Source organism: Perca flavescens, chromosome 4, assembly GCF_004354835.1.
Source record: "Perca flavescens isolate YP-PL-M2 chromosome 4, PFLA_1.0, whole genome shotgun sequence".
NCBI lineage: Eukaryota > Metazoa > Chordata > Actinopteri > Perciformes > Percidae > Perca > Perca flavescens.
In genome coordinates this window covers 22135447-22154248 of record NC_041334.1, presented here as the reverse complement: position 1 = coordinate 22154248, position 18802 = coordinate 22135447, and the positions used below count along the sequence as shown (strand labels likewise).

Here is an 18802-nt window from a genome sequence, read left to right as displayed (position 1 = left end):
CTGGACTCTTTGTCTGCTCCCTGCTGACAAAGAGTTGTTATAATCTTTTATGGGAAACGAGCTGTGTGGTGCCTGAACTTGTCTGTAGTTTTAACCAATGGCCAATAAGACTTCAAAGTCATAATATTGTTCACATTACACATAGGACATTACATTCTGTGTGTAATTAATACAAAGAACCCAAAGGTAATTGAATAAGAGAAATAAATAAAATGCACAGGCAGTTTTAAAAATGAATTATCACATTGCACTTTTAATATCAAGGGTAAAGTGACAAGAAGAGAAATTAACAGGGTATAGAGTAAAGGATAAGGGATAGGGTACAGAGGTGACAAGGCTTGGATAAGAGAGCCCGCCAATCACTTACCTGAATTCTTATCATATCTACTCGATGGTACAGTACAGCACATTAGTACACACTCCGGTGGTAAAAGCCTTAATTGAAAGGGGTCATCGTGGGAGGAATCAAGATTTAGATCTGGGAGTACTGGTGGGCGACGGTTGGGGTTGCAGGGATGAGGAATGACCTCTGCCTCTGTCTTTAGGTGGCTGTGGGGTTGGTGAGTTGGGGGTCAGGGGTGTGACACTTGCTCGGCCTCAGTGTGCCATGTTAATGATGACTGATGTTCTCCAATTAGATGTGCTGACAGGCCCTAAAGCGCTGTGTCATTAATCACAGGAGTGGCATGCACAAAGAGAAAATCACATCATGATTTATTGCTCCTCCGCCTCACTCTCTTCCTCTCTCTATTTCACTCTCTTCCCATCTTTTTGTGCTTTGGTGATTCGGGGGGGGGTTCTCGCACTCCTCCTTGAAACTTAATCAATCAGGGCACGGGCTCCGAGTGTGACCTATCCTAAGAAGGAACTGCAGCCAGAGTGGTGGCGTGTTGAGACCAAACGACAGTGACTTGCAGGGCTTTTCTGGAGGAAACGCCATTACCCAGCCTGCAGGTTGTTCATATTCTTTGGTATAAATGACACACTTGATAGAAATGGTGTCCTTGTGTATGAAAGCGCAATATGACTCATGTTTTGGTTTGAGGTGTCTTGGTGATGGGTGTGGATGTCTAACAACCCTGCAGTTCAGATCCTTAGTCAACACAATTAGGGTTGGTGGGGAAGGAGCAACCTCTGAAAATAACACTGGGGGAGGACAGCTGAAGTTATTGTCACATGCATGTCGGCCTGCCCCTGCTCTGTCACTCCGTCTCACCACACAGCAGTGTCACCTCACTAACACACACAGACATCCCAGGGGCCTGTGACCGGAAGGGTGGCATCAACACCGAGGAGGCCGGGGAGGGATGGGGTGGGGTTGCAGGAAAAGGAGTGGTAAGTGGAGTGGGTAGGATTTGGGGTTTAACGCAGGCAGACGGGGGAGGGGGGGAGCAGTCCGTACTGTACTCACATAGTCTGAATCCGCTTTGGAATCGTAGTATGAAATGTCATTCTCCTGTGCAGAAAAGAAAAGTGAAAAGACAGTTGATGAGAGAAGATATAGCAGTGTCTATATCAGCCCTGACTCCTCGCAGTGGTAAGCTAGAGAGAGTCATGGTTATATTCAGTCACACTGTTCAGCATGAGAATATAATCAGCATCACAGAACACAGGAGGAGTAGTGTGATGTGGAATGACATGAGAAGGTGAGCAGGTGAGCTGTAGCGATATTGAAGGATGTAAAGCATCTGGGCAATGCTTTTGTTAACAAGATGCAATGTATGTGGCACGTGTTCATGTGTTGTGTTGAGTTTTCAAAAAAAAAAAAATCAGCTGTGTTATGAGCTTAGTTTGCAGTGAGAGAATAATAAACTTAAAATATTACTCTCTCTGGGACTCTTATCAACCTCAGCTGGCTATGTTTTTAGTCTAGGTAAACAGCTCTCACAAAAGGAGAGAAACAGAAAAAAGAGTAGCAAAATAATGTAAATGTATGCAATTTTGCTGCACTTTTATGCTCTAATTATAGACAGAAGTCACCAGTCTCAAGCCGAAGCCCCGGATTCAGCCTTTCACCACCAAGCTCCCGGTCTATATCCCGAACAAAGACCCCATATCCAGGCTGTTAGTCTCCCTGCCGCCCTTTTTTTTCTCTTAACTGGCGTTCTTATCTCCCGTAGAGGCAGGCGTGAGGGCGGGCAGGGGTTGCATGCAGTGAGCAGCGTCCGTGGGGCCTGCCTCATTATCATGAGGAGGCTGGCTGAGGACGCGCTCTCAAGGGCATAACAGTGAGTGACTCGCCCTCACTGAAGGAGCTGTGGTCATGGTCTGATGAGGGAGAATGGCTGACAGAAAAAGAGACAGTCTACTATACAGGTAAGGTGAGTCTTACACGCAACTTACTGACTTATTTTGTCTCAATTTCTGTTTGTCTCTTGCACACTTTCACCATTTTGCTCTTCTCTATTTTCATCCGTCTCCCACTGTCTCACACACACACACTGCTCTCTGTGTTTGTTTAACTTGTACGGAAACACTCACATACACACACACACACACACACACACACACACACACACACACACACACACACACACACACACACACACACACACACACACCTAAATGCACAAGTATTCTCTTTCTCTGTCAGCCCCCATCTTTCTCCCAGCTCCCTTCGGCGTGAGAGCCTCTCTACACACAACCAGGGTCTTGGCTGGCCTCCAGTGCTAATCAGAGAGTCAGTCATCAGGTCCGCCCAGTCCCTAACAACTCACCAAAGAAACACAGTATGATCAAAACTCACACTGACACCAAACATGGGGCGGACCAGCCTGGACGCAGCTTGTGTCTTTGGGCTATGAGCATGGACAAGATAGATAGAGGAGGAGCAGAATCTGCCCCCTGACATGTCCCCTCAACTTACCAGCACTCCCTCTGCCTTTCCAGCTCTGTCAGAGAGATCAGGAGTCAGGACAGAAGGAGAGGACCTGAGTGTGGATCAGAGCGGATCGTTCAGGGAATACATGGGGTGAAGGTGGAGGGTTAGTATGGAGGCTGAGGTCGGGGTGATATGAAGGGATGAATTAAGAGGAGAGAAATGGGTGGTGGTGGTGGGGGTGGGTGCAGTGGCGAAAGAGCTGCCAGTACTAAAAATAGCCATGCCTCTGCAGAGAGAGAAGAGAAAGAGAGCTAGCGAGACTGTGGCAGGGCAACAGGGTTGTTGTGTCTGCCAGCAGGATTGATCTGGAGCCCGGTCCTGCTTAGACTGGTCCCTCGCTTCTAAAGAGTTTACTCTCACTACTGTGGCATTACAACTCATTATTCAGGACTGCTTCCTGTAAATAAACGCTTGGTTCCTTGCACCCGAGGGACACCGTCCAGCAGCTTTACTCAAACAAATAATACACTCAAAAAAACATACAACACATTACTGAAGGGATAGTTTAGTGAGAGGTCCAACACTGTAATACTAATACTTTATTGTTGCACTGTTATATGTCCCTATCCCTTATTACTGCAAATAATATAATATACAGTGTTATATGTCATAAATCCAAGAGAAAAAACTAATAAATGAGCAGACAAACATACATAATGATGCAGATACTTCCAAAGGGTCACTAGATGGTTGTATGAGCATGCAAATTATGTGAATCATATGCTATGCTATCCCTCCAGTAAGGTTCCACAGGCTAGTAGATTATTTGCAAAAGGAGAACTGAAGCTGTTCTGGTGGCTGGTGGTACCCAAACACCTTTCTAAGACTTTTTACGTTGGTTTTTCCTTTTATTTGTCACTCATCTCTCATTGGTATCATGTCTGTTTGCAAAGATGGACAGCTGTGTTTACCTTTCTGCACCCTTACTCTGTACATATCACTTACTCATGCTAAACCTGCACCATGTAGTACAGACAGGAATCACCACTTACAGTCAATCAATAGTATCAGTTGCATAAGTATAAGTATTGGTAGCACATAATGCAACCTTGTGCAACTGTCTTAATTGTTAATTACATAAAAGTCCCCCTATTCAGCATTTATAAACATTTAATACATGGATTAACATATAGTGGTAGTTGTGCAGATGCAGATAAATCAGGGGGTGTGATTTTGTAAATTCAAGCTTCAGAGCAGGTAGGTCAGATATGATTGGGCACAGCTATGATATTTACTGGTTTGAAAATAGCAATGTATTGCAATACCTAAAGTACAACTAAGTAAAATAAAAACGTCTTTGTAACCATTACGGCTTCTGGTCAACATAAATTATACTTATTTGTATAAAGTTGTCGCCTTTTGCAATATGATGAAAAATAACACCACAAGCACTTAGAGTTACACTGATCCTACTCATGAATGCAACAACCTCTGCCTCCAACCACACACTCTCATAAACACCACACAGACATGCACAGAAGAGGTGGCTCCATGTGGACGAGTCCTAGGCCATCATGACCCACTGACAGCCCCCAGGGGTAGCATGGCCATCTGCTGCGGCTGGTCACAGGTCTCTATGGGTTCAGGGTCTGGGTTAAACACACATCTGATACAACACCAAGCCAGCAATGATCCCACACTCATCTCTCTCAAAGCTCCATCCTGCTAGTGCACACATACACACACACACACACATGTATGTATATATATATCATACATAATCACATGCTCATTTACAGCATGTACGCAAGTACACATACAAGGCCAAGTGTATCACATCCACACACAGAAACACAAAGTCTGAAAAATTTCCACTGACACATTGTGCTATCACTAAATTAAATCATGCTGAGTGTGCCAACAAATTCCAAATAGGAGACAAACACTGAGGTCAGGTGATGATCTCCAGCAACCCTCGCTTACATCAATCTTCCTCCGCTCATCTCCTTCCCTCTCCTCACCCTTATCTGGATCTGGTTCCTCTCTCCTTCCTTCGCCACATCCTCCTCCTCCTCCTCCTCCTCCTCCTCCTCCTCCTCCTCCTCCACCCTACCCTGTCTTATCTTCATCTTTCCCAATCTCTCTATCCTCAATACCAGCCTCCTCTCGCCAATTTCAGATTTCAGCAAAAGCAGTGGCGCGTAGGTTAGATGCCTACTGTTGCTATAGAAACCGCCCCTCTGCTCTAGATTACAATGTGACTTTGTCTCCTTGCCAGGGCTACAATGTCTGCTCGTTTTATGTCTGACCAGATACATTCCTGCCTATCTTTTGTTTGTCTGTATGCCTGTCAGTCTGTCAGACTATGAGGTTGTCCTGCTGCCAGTGTGTTTTCTTGTCATCGCTACATGCTGTTATTTTAATGTCATCCATTGCTTGTAGTTACACATTTAAACTTCAAAATCTCCTGTCAAGTGAAGGTCGGAGCATTTAAAGCCCCAAAATTTCATAATATGTGAAGAGGACCATGACAGATGATTTATCTGGTAAAGCATATGGTAACCATACATTATTGAAAAATGCCTAGTAGCCTACATAACAGCTGTCATATTTAGGGGTGCATGTAATGACGGAGTGTGGTCACTGGGACTAAATCTTTTGATTTTGAATCTGTGAGCTCCCTCAATGGGCTGGCTGAGACAGGTTGACATTTGAGTGTGAGACAAGCGCTCCATCATGGGTGGGGACAGATTACAGTCATATTCATATCTCCTCTGGACACCTGCTAATGATATTATAATTACAGAACACACTCTGTGCCTCCGCCATGCCCTGGGGTGTAGAAGCACGCAGAAACACACACACACACACACACACACACACACACACACACACACACACACACACACACACACACACACACTGCACCTCTCTCCTGGCCTCGATAGTCTAGCAATAATTCGTAGCACCAGTTTCCCTAATGGAAGCTGACATTATATCAAACACAATAAATTATTTCGTTTACTGCTCTTCATTAACCCACACACATCAGCCCATAAGGTATTAACGGACACACACATGCACGCACTTGCACGCGCGCGCACACACACACACACACACACACACACACACACACACACACTGCAATCAGAATAAAGGAAGAACAATGAAACAATGTGATTTGGCTGCAAAAAAGAACTGCTTACCTAAAGTTTGTAGCAACCCTGTTGTTATGGAGCTATACGTTGTAACTTCTTTTCTTATCTCCCCCACTCCAACCTCATATCTCTATGTATCTCTTCCTATGTGTTTCTATTTCCACAGCATCCTTATATCCCATCTATACATGTCAAACAGTATGAAACTCAAGACATTCAAACTAGGTGAATACTCGGCCATATTAGCTGGTGAAACCTCTCTGGTAAGAGGGAGGAATGCAATCTTCCAGGCTAAGCACATACACTACACTTTGACTCTGTTGCACGCACGACACATGGGTGCATTACAATTTACGTATGTTAAGTAAGAAATGACTGACATCCAATTTAATCTGGAGAAGGAAATATATACACAAGGGCATTCATACTAAAAGGAGAGACGTCAATATGAAATCACAATACACCATCAGAAACAAATTGTTTTCTTTAATTTATATGGCCCACAGGTTTGCATAAGTGTTAAAACGTGAGCTCATGAAATATGATTTTCAAACAGAGGTAAATTAATCATAGACATGTAGAAATTTGTCAGAGATCTGAAAGCCCTTTAACCACTTTGATCTTGAATTGCAGGGGTTGCCTGTGAATAAAACATGAATTCTTGTTCTTTGGTGGAGCCTTTTTGATTCAAGGGATGTTAAACACTATCCTGTGCTGGGTGCATATTGATTATTCACAGAAATGTAAAAAAAGAAAAATTCCAGTAACTGGACAAAAATTATTTTTACTTGTACCTAAATTGTAATTAAATGGAGGATCCAGCAGCTGCCAGCTCCAAACGGAGTTTAAGGTAACCTTTTACTGTGTTGCTCTCTCAGGTGACAGTTTTTTAGGTACACCGAGCTATAACTAATGCAGTCTAATACAACAGCTCTGCAATAAATCGTCCTTGAAGGTTAAAATGTTCAGTTTTTGTTTTAAATGTTTTAGAGATAGGTGTTGTTGGTTGATTCACTCGACGTTATGGTCATCTTGGAGGCTCTAGATTGTGGTGCTGTTGAGTTATACTGGGAGGTGAGAGTCTACCCTAATTGATATAAAAGGTTAATTTCTCTAGACTGGGTAAACCCAGCCCGATCTGCCGGCGATTTGATTTAGCCTTGCAGCTCAGGCTGGAAACCTGTACGTTTATCTATCGTGCTTCCGTTACAAATGCATTACAATGACGATAGAGAAGCAAAAGGCAAGCAGCTTTTTGTTTACATTCAACGTGACGGCCACCGAAGTGCAGCAACCCGTTGATGCCGCTGTAGCTGCCGTTTTAAAAGATTTCAAAGGCAAGTTTTTTTTTAAATTCCTACAAAAGAAGGATATGTTTGCCTTACTATCGACCGGTTTTCGTTCTGCCTCGCTCTGCAAAGTACATCACCCGGATCGTTGGTCTGATTGGTTGAAGGTAGGGCTGGGCGATATAGAGAAAATCAGATATTGTCCTAATACTTCGATGTCAATATTGTGGCGATATTATAGGGCTGACAATTGGTGCTTTAACAAAATATCTTCACAATGAGATTTAAGATAAATAATCTTCAGTAATGTACATATAATGACTAAGTGGGTAAAGGTAAAAATAATAGAAGAGCTAGAACAGTCTGGTAACACAGAAAATGACATCACTGTACTGTAATGCAGCCTTTAAAACCAGGAAAAGACAACACTTAAGTCGATATCTAGTCTTATATCACGATATCAATATAATATTGATATATTGCCCAGCCCTAGTTGAAGGACTATCCAATTGCGTACAGAGTCATTTGAACTATACCCGTTGATCACGCCTCTTGTGTAGTAGAAAATACAGAGTAGACTCCCCAGACTAATGTTCAATCTTAAAAGATTGAGCTTAGTCTGGTGATAGCCAGACTATAATCTCTCAGTATAATACCATACAATTCAACAGCACCACAGACTACAGGCTCTAAGATTACCATAAAGGTTCAACAAACACTGAACATTATAACCTTAATGAAGGCAACTTCATAGACTGTATAGCAAACACTTAATCCACTAAAATGTGGCCATTAAAACTACTGTATCTGCTATTTATTTTCTTAATCTTTATCATCATTGTTCAGGTAAATGAACTAATCTGGCCACAATGATGAAATAAAAATAAATAAATAAAAGCCAGCAACAGTAACAGAATTACAGGCAACTTTTAAATAAATAAAACGTTATCTTTATTGTTATAATGCAAGAGTATCTTTGAACATAACTTATTGCAGTTGATTCTTGGGAGTCACTGCTTTTCCCTTTATAGTGTATTTTTTTCTGTATTTAAAAGTTTATTTGCACCTTTATACTGGAAGAAGCCATTTGGTGCCCCATCTCATCACTTCACAAATAAATGCAGACATGTTGTTTGAGGTGTCTAAAAACATATGGCTGTTGTCTTAACCACAGAAGGTTACCAAAATGCCTCCTTATAATGTCAAGTCAATAAAGAGTCACCCAGCAAACTAGAAATAAACTGTTGGCCTGGAAGACAGAGAGAGAGCTATTGAGCTAGAGTGAAACTCCGATAAAGGAGTTCATGATGGAGGCCTTGGGCGCGGCTGCCTCCCTCTCTCTCTCATTGGCATGCTCTGCATCTCCAGGCTTTTAAGCGATTAGGGGGCTGCTGAGACCATGGCGTCCAAGCATAGCTCCATGCAGATGTTCACATTTGTATGCCAATAAACAAATGTGCCCCAAGATTAAAGCTCCAACACACAGTGCAAATTCAGCAAAGTGAATGACATTCTCCATGCACATCTCATCAATGTCTTGCTCCTCTTCGGGCAGAGAGCCATGCCTCCTCTAACTGCACACTCACTTCAAAGACTCTCACAAAGATGGGCAGCAACCCAAACGATAGGAGACGGAGTGAGGGAGGAGAGAAAGAGGGAGAGCAATTGAGGAAGAGAGAAGTTGTGATTATTGTGAAATTAAGAATACATAAAATATTAAGGTTACATATGCCACGGTTAGATTTCATGCCCCTAATTTTACCCATGAATCTGCAATTTCAGCTCTATAAATCTCTCTTTGTAAACATCCAGCAGGTCACAGAATCTCCTCTCTCTCTCTCTCTCTCTCTCTCTCCCCCTCTCTTTCTCTCCCCCAATCTCTGCTGTATCTTTCTTTCAGAGCCTGACACTTCCCCTTGGTAAAAGCAGTTGAATCAGTCTGTGAATATTCCAATCCTGTGATAACGAAAGAAGGCTTTGTCCTGCTGCACTCTGGGTAATGCAGCTCTCCATTGTTGGCTGACAGGGCTCCATTGAGGAGCAGGTTTTAACACTGATAAGCATCACCACACTGCATGGACACAGTGCCAGATAAAAAGCCTATCCAACATGACACATGCATGCCAACACCTCCCAAACAAGCCCCCAATCTGATCATCAGAGGGGAAACAGGAAAGAGGTGCTGTAACACCAAATAAAGACAAATAAGATAAACCAGCCATGGCAATATTAAGGCTATCATTCGATTCCAGAGGGATTTGATAAAGCAAATGCAATTATCTACGTTGAACATTTTTACAGCATCTGTAGCTGGGGTGACCAATCACAAACAAACTGATACTCAGCCTGGATTTCCCTGTCCAATCACACCGCAGCTTTCTATGACACTGGGGCTCCACTTATCTGTGTGAAATGTTTCCAGGTTCCATTTTTCCTGGCGGGTTGCATACAGCTTTTCATTTCACTATTTTTCAGCCATTTTTCGTCTGCTAGTCCACAGAGTCCGAGAGTGGCCAATCAACAATCAGCGCGGACCAAAGAAGACCTGTTATTTCCGACCCCGTAATCATTTCCATCAGATGCCTTGCTGTCCCTCACAATGATTTGAACATTCAAATGACAAAGGGAAGCCTGCTTTAAGATATCTGCAGACAGCAGATATCGCTGTAAACACTTTAACCAGAGCAGCCATCTCCCTTCTGCCGAAACCAACCTGTCACCACTCACAAAATGACAACCTGCCTGCTCACCCATCACTTTCCTGGAATACCTTGGTAGACTGTAACACAAGGAAGCCTCAGACATAAAATATATAGGTTTTTATTTTCTGCAGACATCCCTTTTAATTGGGACTAGATGATTAATCGTTTAGTCTATAACATTTTTGACAAAAGTCTTAGCATGCTATCACCAGAGCCCAACGTGACATCTTCAAATAGTTTCTTTTGCCCAACCAGCAGTCTATAACTCAAATATATTCCACTCACAGTAATAGAAAAGCAACAAATTGTCATATTTTAGAAGCTGGAACAAGCAAATATTTTACATTTTTGAGTCTAAAATTAAAATGATTGTCCAGGTGCCCTGGTGGCCTATAGTTTAAGGCACAGACCATGAACCACAACATCTCCACTCAAGCTGGGAACCACTGCTATTGTTGTTGTCATGCCACTCTCTTCTCATTCCTGTAGTATCTACTGTCAACTCCAATAAAAGGCAAATGGCCCAAAATTATTTTTTTAATGTCGATTAATTTTCCATCAATAAACAAATCAATGTATAACTTAATGATTTAAGCTAAAAGCTGTAAGATAATGTGTTTCAATGTCTATATTAAAAAAAGAGAACATATTGAAATACAGAAATAAACAAATCAGTCCATTTTCCTTTCTGCTCTGACCCGAAGGGCCTTAAAATAACATTTCATGGGTGTTGGTCATGTGTTGAAATGGGAAAATTGAGGTTCTCTGGATTTCTCTGACTATTGATTCCCATCTCCTGTGAGGCAGGGGGATCGATACATGGGATTTAGACATGGGGAGGGACTCTCTCAACCCTTCCTCCAGGCTAGCAGGCTGTATCACAGTTGGCCAAACTGCAACTGACTGAAGGCTTACTAACACACCTGAACTTTTCTCCTTATATCTGTTCTTTTTATCTTAGACTTTCTCATTACCTGTTCCTGTACTTCAGTGCTTTGTCCATTCTGAGTCATTTTAGACTTTGCCAATGTGCCCCTATTCAAGTATAGAGCAGCATTAGTTCTCAAGGGGTCTCTCTTGAAGCTGCATAGGAACATTAGGGTTGACATGTGGATAAAGAAAAAAGCCACAGATGCGGTGGTAGAGCGAAAAGAGTTGGAGAAGGGAAGAAAAAAGGACATTTCTACCTTGGAGAGCACCACTTAAGCAAATGACAGTGGTCTGCAATCAAGATGAAATTACCAAAACTGTCACCACAGCAACCAAAAGTCCAATCAAAGCTGTGAGTAGAGCAGCAGTTAATAGAAAGTGAAGGGAGGCACCAAGAGGGGATGAGCTCAGGAAGGGGGAGAAGCTGCTGTCAAAATGGGAGTTTAAGGTGATTTTTGTATTGAAATAACCCTAATTGATCAATTGATCAATGTGGCTTGATCCACAGACACACACTCCAAGCTTTCTCTTTTTTGTGTGTTTTAGAATCCATTACAGATGCATCTTAGTATTGGCGATAAGTAAAGCTCGGTCCAGTTTCTACCGAGGCATCCATACAATCAGATACATTTGATAGAGACGAGACTCTGCTAAATTGTATACTGTGTAGGAATTTCTATTCCACATAGCCCCTCCTCATTTCTTTTCCTTCCAGTGGCGAGCAGATGGAAGTCCGCTCCATGGCTCAGGATTCAGTGATAACACTGTTTATGAGTTCCATTACGTGCTCTGCAGGCTACAAGCACTCTGTCTCAGCGTAGCCATAAGGGATAAAAAAAAAAAAACTGCTCACAATGAACATATATGCAGTTTATTTGTGATTATACTGTCTATGCTTATCAGTGTTTGAAATAAGCACTGTGCATTTAAAAAAGGGCCCACACGCTTTATTCCAACCTCCGCATCTCAGGGCTCTGCTATGGAGATCCTTTTGAGTTTTGGTTGTTCTGGTGCTGACACGAGATGGTTGGCAAAATCTATTTTATTTTTTATTTCTGCTTTAGAAGGTCTGTATCTGGTTTTAAAAATGAGGGACAGATATGCAGTTCAGGAAATACAGAACAGGAAAAATGAGCACAACAGGATGGTCAGAGTATAAAAAAAAAACTAAACCGATATAAATCACTTGCAGATAAAACACCACTATCTTGCTAATTATTGCTGTCTCATTGGTTCAGCTTAACTAATGACAGAAGGAAAAATGTCTTAACTCAGCAGGAAAAGATTTGCTAATATATACTCAAATGCATGTGCTTGGACAAATGGTCAATTGCTGCCTGTTTTAGTTAATCTAGCGAGAGATGGATTGGCAACATTTCCAAAAGACAAAAGTAAATAGAGGAAATTACATAAAAAATGAACATGTTGAGAGTAGCGGGAGATGAAACAAAGCCAGAGTGAGGCGTCCCTTCATTTCTGTCTATTTTACCAGAATCTGAATTTGAATCTGTCAAAGGCAGCCCTCATAAATCTAATGTATTCAGTGGCTAATGGAGCTGGTAGCTTCGAGGGGTGGGCTGAGAGTCACCACAATGATTCTCACTCATTTCCTCTGAAGGGCCAATTATCTTAAATAGAGGCATTATGAAAGGAGCCGAACTTGGTCAAGTGAACAAACCCTTGCAACTCTAGCTAGCGCCTCTAGTCCTTAAGGTCATGTTACACCTCTGAGGGGACCTATTGTGACTTTAAAGCAGTAGACATGGCTGAAATACTGGCTACATGTAGCTACCATTGATTCCCACTAAAAATGTTACTGTATCTATATCAGAAAATATTAGGTTTGTGGGGTTGGACACTGTAGGTGATGTACTGTATGAATATTATTTGTAAGAATTACAAAGGTACAGATGGACATGTGTGAAGAGCAAGAAAAAGGTCACATGAATACCACTGTGTTATGCATAAGAGTGGGTGGCTGAGTGGAGATGAAGAGAGAAATAGGCAAAGGGAGAAGAAGAGAAAGAAAAGGAGAGATTGTGTTGTCCTATGATGAAAGGCCTGATTGATTAGAGAGTGATGATTGCAGTAAATGGCCTGGAAGATGGCTCCATCTCTGTTTCCTGTTTTCTCTGTCTCTTATACCTTCTTCCCTCACTCACTTGCTTACTCACTTACACCTCTCTCTCCGTCCGTGCCTCTCTTTGACACCCCCTCTCCCTGGTTTCATCATGGCAACCCATCAACAGAGTGCCTCTCTCTCCCCTAATGGCACTGCTATTAGCACTAATGCATTTCAAACGTACAGCAGCTGCCACATCACAATCTGATGGAAAGTACATGTCTTCCTCCAATCTCCACAATCTCCATCCTTTCTTTCATCCAATCTTGTATCTCTGTTCCAACGTGTTGCACTTTGTGTCAACCCTCCTTCAGCTAAGCGACAGTGGTCATCATCTGTGGCCAGTATATTATGGGAGATGAGTGGGTAAACAACTGATTGAAGATAATGTAGCTCATAATATACTGTTGATCATATCATTAGTTTAAAAATGATGCTGACCACAGACCATTTTGTAAAATTAGCACAATAATTTAGTTTTGGAATAATTTCACAAAGTTGCCAACTTGAGAATCGAAAAGACTAGTTGATGCAATGTGTTATATCTCTAGGAAGGAAAATATAGGAAAATACATATTTTAACCTGCAATAACTTTTTTTTTCTCCAACTTAAGGGCAGCAGAAACAAGTTGTGAAGACAACATTGACACATTATCTAGCCATTATATGGCTAACATTAGTTTACACATCCAGCAGATTCGGGGCAACATTAGCATACATATGGAGCTCTGTTTCTGGCCACCTGATGAATTTAAGTCTAAAGTTCACTCTCCTTTGTTTTTGGTCTTCACCAACTCCTGAGAGAAATATCTGTCTCTTTAACCTCTAAATGCTTCACCGTGTGCACCAGCTAGTCACTTACTCTGTGTGCCATTTGACGCTGATCAGGTAGGTTTTGGGCTCTTAAAACCTACCTGCTGTAGCCAAATATGATGCAATGAGAGCCATGAGAGTGAATAAAAACAGTAAAGTGGAAAATGGAATGGAAAATCAAAACAATTAGCTTAAAGAAACTATACAGCAACATAGGGGTGAGTGAGACTGCTGAGTTGGGTGATAATTCTAATTATACAGTAGGTGCTTTAAAGTTTTTCAAAGATGGCTGCTTATGGCTGACACTAATTTGCTGCTGGGAACAGCGGTCTTCTGGAAGACTTGGAGACATTCTTAAAAAAGGAAGATGTGTTCGGAGTTTAAATATATCTTTACTGGTCAGAATACATTTTAAGATACTGTATCCATAATGACATTACACATTCAAGAAAGATGTTTTTATCATGTAATATCTGACTGGATTCCAACTGGAGATTTCCACAATTCATACATGACTATTGGAAACATTTGTTTCAGATCTATGAAATCAAAATTGAGCTGGCCAAAATGCTAATTTGTCATAATATATTAAATTGTCATAATACATGTTAGAACAGCTTGCCATACACAATAAGCTGGTTCCAGCAGGCGATATCACTGGTGGCATATGGTGCACATGCCTAATGTGGTGCTGTTTCTTCTACATTGCCTCTACTACCAAATGTAGCATATTTAGCAAGCCTTACCATGAATATGCACCAACATTAATGATGAATGTAATTAAGTAAAAGTGATATCCACACAAAAAACAAAATGTTACTTGAGAAAAGACTGACAAAACTTTGACTTCAGTATTTAACCAGCCTATGTGGTCAAGTTGTGGAGGTTTTATTCAGTGTGTAAGTAAAGTAAATTTCTTTTGCAAGGCAAGTTTTTAATTTTTATTAGGCCTACTGTATTAAGTCTTGACTCAGAGACTGAACTATAATTTTAGCAGGGCTGCCTATACTCTCCAAGTCATCAATACCTAAGGCATTGGTTGACTATTTTTTTCATTTTATCTTCTTTTCAAGGAGAATAGTATATAAGTCAATATTCATAACTTGAAAATTATTGCCACCTTTCTGGCATCAACGTAATACCCACAAATAGAATTTGCTCTTTTAATAAGCCCTAGATTTTGACACATTCTGGATGAGTGCATTCAATCTTTAGATGGACAATAACACAATCACTTAACTGATCTTTCAGCCTTAATTAACTAATCGATCAAGTCATAGACATTTTTCTTCAGCTTTTGGCTGGCTGACTAATGGTAATACAATTATATTATTGTGTTCAAGATAAGTGTGGCCCCCATGTTGGCTAATTCCTAAGCAGTTGCCTGGGTTCGAATCCGACCCCCGGCCGTTTGCTGAGTGTCATCCCCTCACTCTCCCCCCTGTCCTGTCCTTCTCAATTTATCACAAAGGCATAAAAGCCCATCAAAATAAATGTCTACATGTTAAAAATGTTTCTGTAAAATATTTAAATCTTGAGTGTAAACCTTCTTAATCTAGATGTTGTTGCACATTGGCTTTCTCTATGGAAAAACCATTAGCATTCACATTATACATTTAGCTTTTGGGTGAAAGCTGTAGGCCCAATGATTGTTTCATAACCTTATGATGAAAAAGAAAAAGTAAAAATGATTCGCTGATACTATATGGAAAGATTTTTAGCGGTCAGTTTTCAGTTTACCAAACAGAGGACAGTTTAGATTTTTGGCTCTGAAGGTGCTGGTACTCCCTCCACCCTATAGAGAATTGCAAAGCAGCAGTGAAAGACGGTGTCGCCTTGGGACGACTCTGTCGCCAACACAATAGTCGAGTATCACAGAGGGATGGGCACCTGACCTTGAGAAATCAGCGGCAATCCAACACTTTAATGTCTATTTCACACACCATTTCATTCCAATGGATTTAAAAACCCTGAACGACCATCGCAACAGTTGTTGTTATCAACATTTTGAAATCCATAATGTCCAGCCGTCGAGATGGTCAGAAAACTGGCTCTGTAGTTAGACCAGGAAAAAGCTAAAAATGTGTGTGTGTGTGTGAGAGATAGAGAGAAAGAGAGAAGTCTTCCCATTGCTACATTAACAGCTGCGATGGCAGCCGCTATGAGGAACAGGCGTATCATTGAGTTTCTATGATGTCACCAGTTTGGTGAGGCGAGCAGATGGGCTGGGCCAGGTACAGAACCTGCCGTTTATAAACACATGCAAATAAATATCCTCCTATCGGCTTGCCGACAAACACAAACAACTACATTACACTTTTCCAACCCACACACATACTCACAAATTCTCTCAAAACGCACCGTCACTCATGGATAAACACCTTTTCTCTTCATTTGACAGACTGCTCCACCCGCTAGTTTAAGATGCAACGCAGTTCTCCTAATATGCCCAAAGAGCATGCAGCCCTAATCTAATTAGAGTGTCAGTCAGCAGACCTAAACAGAAATTAGGAAAGCACAAAATCTACAAACAGGAAAAATCTTCTTGCAAGGATGTGGCATCTCTCTCTCTCTCTCTCTCTCTCTCTCTCTCTCTCTCTCTCTCTCTCTCTCTCTCTCTCTCTCTCTCTCTCTCTCTCTCTCTCTCTCTCTCTCTCTCTCTCTCACAGTCACCCCTGCTGAGATGCATTACCTGGCCTAATTATGAAGGGAAGTGAAATCAGCTTTAATACATTATTAATAGAGGACCATTAGAATTATTTTTGCAGTATTTGCAACAATATGATATATTCCAACTGTTTTCATACCTGATTAAAGATATACAGATACAGAACACAAAAAAGGTATATGAATGTGATGAGGGTGCGGGGGGTAAGGGTTGGTGTGAGGCTTCAGACTGGACAGAAAGAGAGATGGAAACAAGAAGAGAAAAGAGAAAGACAGAAATGAGAAACAGAGTGAGAGAAGGGTTCTGGCGGGGGGGCGTGTTGGATTTAAGAGAATGCTGGCTTTTTCACTTGAGGAGATATTGATGCCATATTGGATGCAGCTACTTATGAACAGGTGTGCCGTGTGTGGTCACTGTGACCCAGGCTCCACTTCCTGCATGGTTACACATCCGATCGAGGTGCATCAGAGCGAGGCAGGGAGAGGCAGTCATCAACCCCCCTCAGGCCTAAGATGAAGGGACAGCTCCCTCCCTCGGACCAGCAGGGGAGTTGGAGGGTTGCAGCCCAACCACCCCAAGACTACAGCTCCAGAGTGTAAGCAACCATGAATAAAAATGGACTTTGCAGAGAAGTAGGGCTCATAATTATTCGTTTTAAATCAGTTTAAGCCTTTTCTCAAATATCCCCCAGGAGGCACTGGGTTAAAAATCCATTTGTGGGAAGTGTACCATGACAGCGAGCTCGTCTCCCTGGAGACAGAGGATATGACAGTAGGGAATGTGCATGTGTATCTGTCGGGTAAGGCTATATGTGTGTATGTGTACATGTGCATCAGTATGCCTGCATGTTCATGGGGGCATTTGAGTGTTTGCAAATTTGAGAGTCAGTGGAGCACGCAGGCTCACAGACACACACAGTCAAACACACAGACCATAGTAATACCAATTCCGCTTTCTTTCTTTCTTTTTTTTTTCCAGAGCAGATCTCTTGTGTTTTAAAGGTCAGCTGCAATATAATGCAATGTTTAACTTGCTGTGGCTTGTGAAACAAAACAGACAGAAGGCTCTTACATAATACTGAAGACCATTAAAATAATACCCCCAAAAGTAAGCAATTATTGTGTGCGTATGTGGAACTGTGTTTATGTGTATTATTGTTTTTTCTCTCCACTTGTATAAAATGAGGCTTTATTACCATATTGTCTCTGTGATGCTGATCACATTGTCATTAAAGGAATAAGTAAAGTAGCCTGGAAAAGAAGAGGAAAAAGAAAGAAGAGGTCTCAGAGAAGGAGGGAGAGGAGCAGATGTCCTACTTTACCGTCACACCATCTTGCCATACATGCTCCTTCTGAAGCTGCTCCGCCTCCCTGGCCAGTTTCTACAAGGAAACATAAAAACAGCAGTATGAGTGTCAGAAGTCAATAGGACATTGAAATTGTGTGCGTGTGTGTGTGTGTGTGTGAGTGAGTGAGACAGAGAGAGAGAAAGAGCGAGACAAATAGATTGGAAGATGGTGATGGTGACCTTGTTCCCTACAAAAACTAATACCGCTTTAAATTAGCTGGATAATTCAAGGGATTAGGAAGCGCCAAACCCAACAACAGTGTTCTTAAAGTACCAGTCCAAATACAGTACAGTATGGCACCTGAAGCCTCGATCAAAAACCTTTTGTACACTGACACTAGGTAAAGCAGCTAAACACAAAATGTAAATCTTTTTAGAAGATGCAGAGTGTACCTCAAAAATTGGCTTTGGTTTGAAAGTTCTAATGTAGGTATTTGCACAATGAGCTTATTACCTCCACCACGGAGGTTATTTTTTTGGTTCGGTTTGCTTGTCTGTCTGTCAGAAGGATTACAGGAAAACCACTGGCCCGATTTTCATGAACTTGATGGAAGGGTGAAGCGTGGGCCAGGTACGAACCTATTCAATTTTGGATTGGATCCGAATAACGGGGCGGATAAACAAATTATTCTTCACTTTTGTTTACATTGCAAGCTAGTGCATGGCTTTGGTCTGCATTCTCCTAGTGCCCTTCTCGTTACCACTTTTATCAACATAAATATAAAATTAAATTGAGGGAATTTGAAGACCATGTACTAAAAGTGTTGTTAACATATTGCTGAGGTGATAATAATATGTGCATTTGTCTGACTGACAGCTGAGCTGGCGGGAGTATGAAACACACAAACTTGTGCCAGTATCAAGCCAAAGCACAATTGAGACATGACATCCAATCCAATTTCAGCTGATTGATATTTTGTGTTTCTATGTTGTTCTGAATTATATGAAACTT

At 41.6% G+C, this 18802-nt stretch overlaps 1 protein-coding gene across 5 annotated transcripts in view; it reads right to left on the bottom strand.

Annotated features, from left to right (window-relative positions):
• Positions 1-18802, bottom strand: part of cacna2d2a (calcium channel, voltage-dependent, alpha 2/delta subunit 2a) — a 155221-nt gene that overhangs the window by 54275 nt on the left and 82144 nt on the right. For 3 of the 5 annotated variants that reach the window (XM_028574757.1, XM_028574755.1, XM_028574759.1), the window contains 2 exons: positions 17825-17884; positions 1412-1456 (listed from right to left, as the gene is read on the bottom strand). In XM_028574757.1, the coding sequence (XP_028430558.1) occupies positions 1412-1456; positions 17825-17884 (105 nt within the window). Of the gene's footprint in view, positions 1-1411; positions 1457-17819; positions 17885-18802 lie in introns of all 5 variants that reach the window. The other 2 variants (XM_028574756.1, XM_028574758.1) reach the window with 2 other exon arrangements.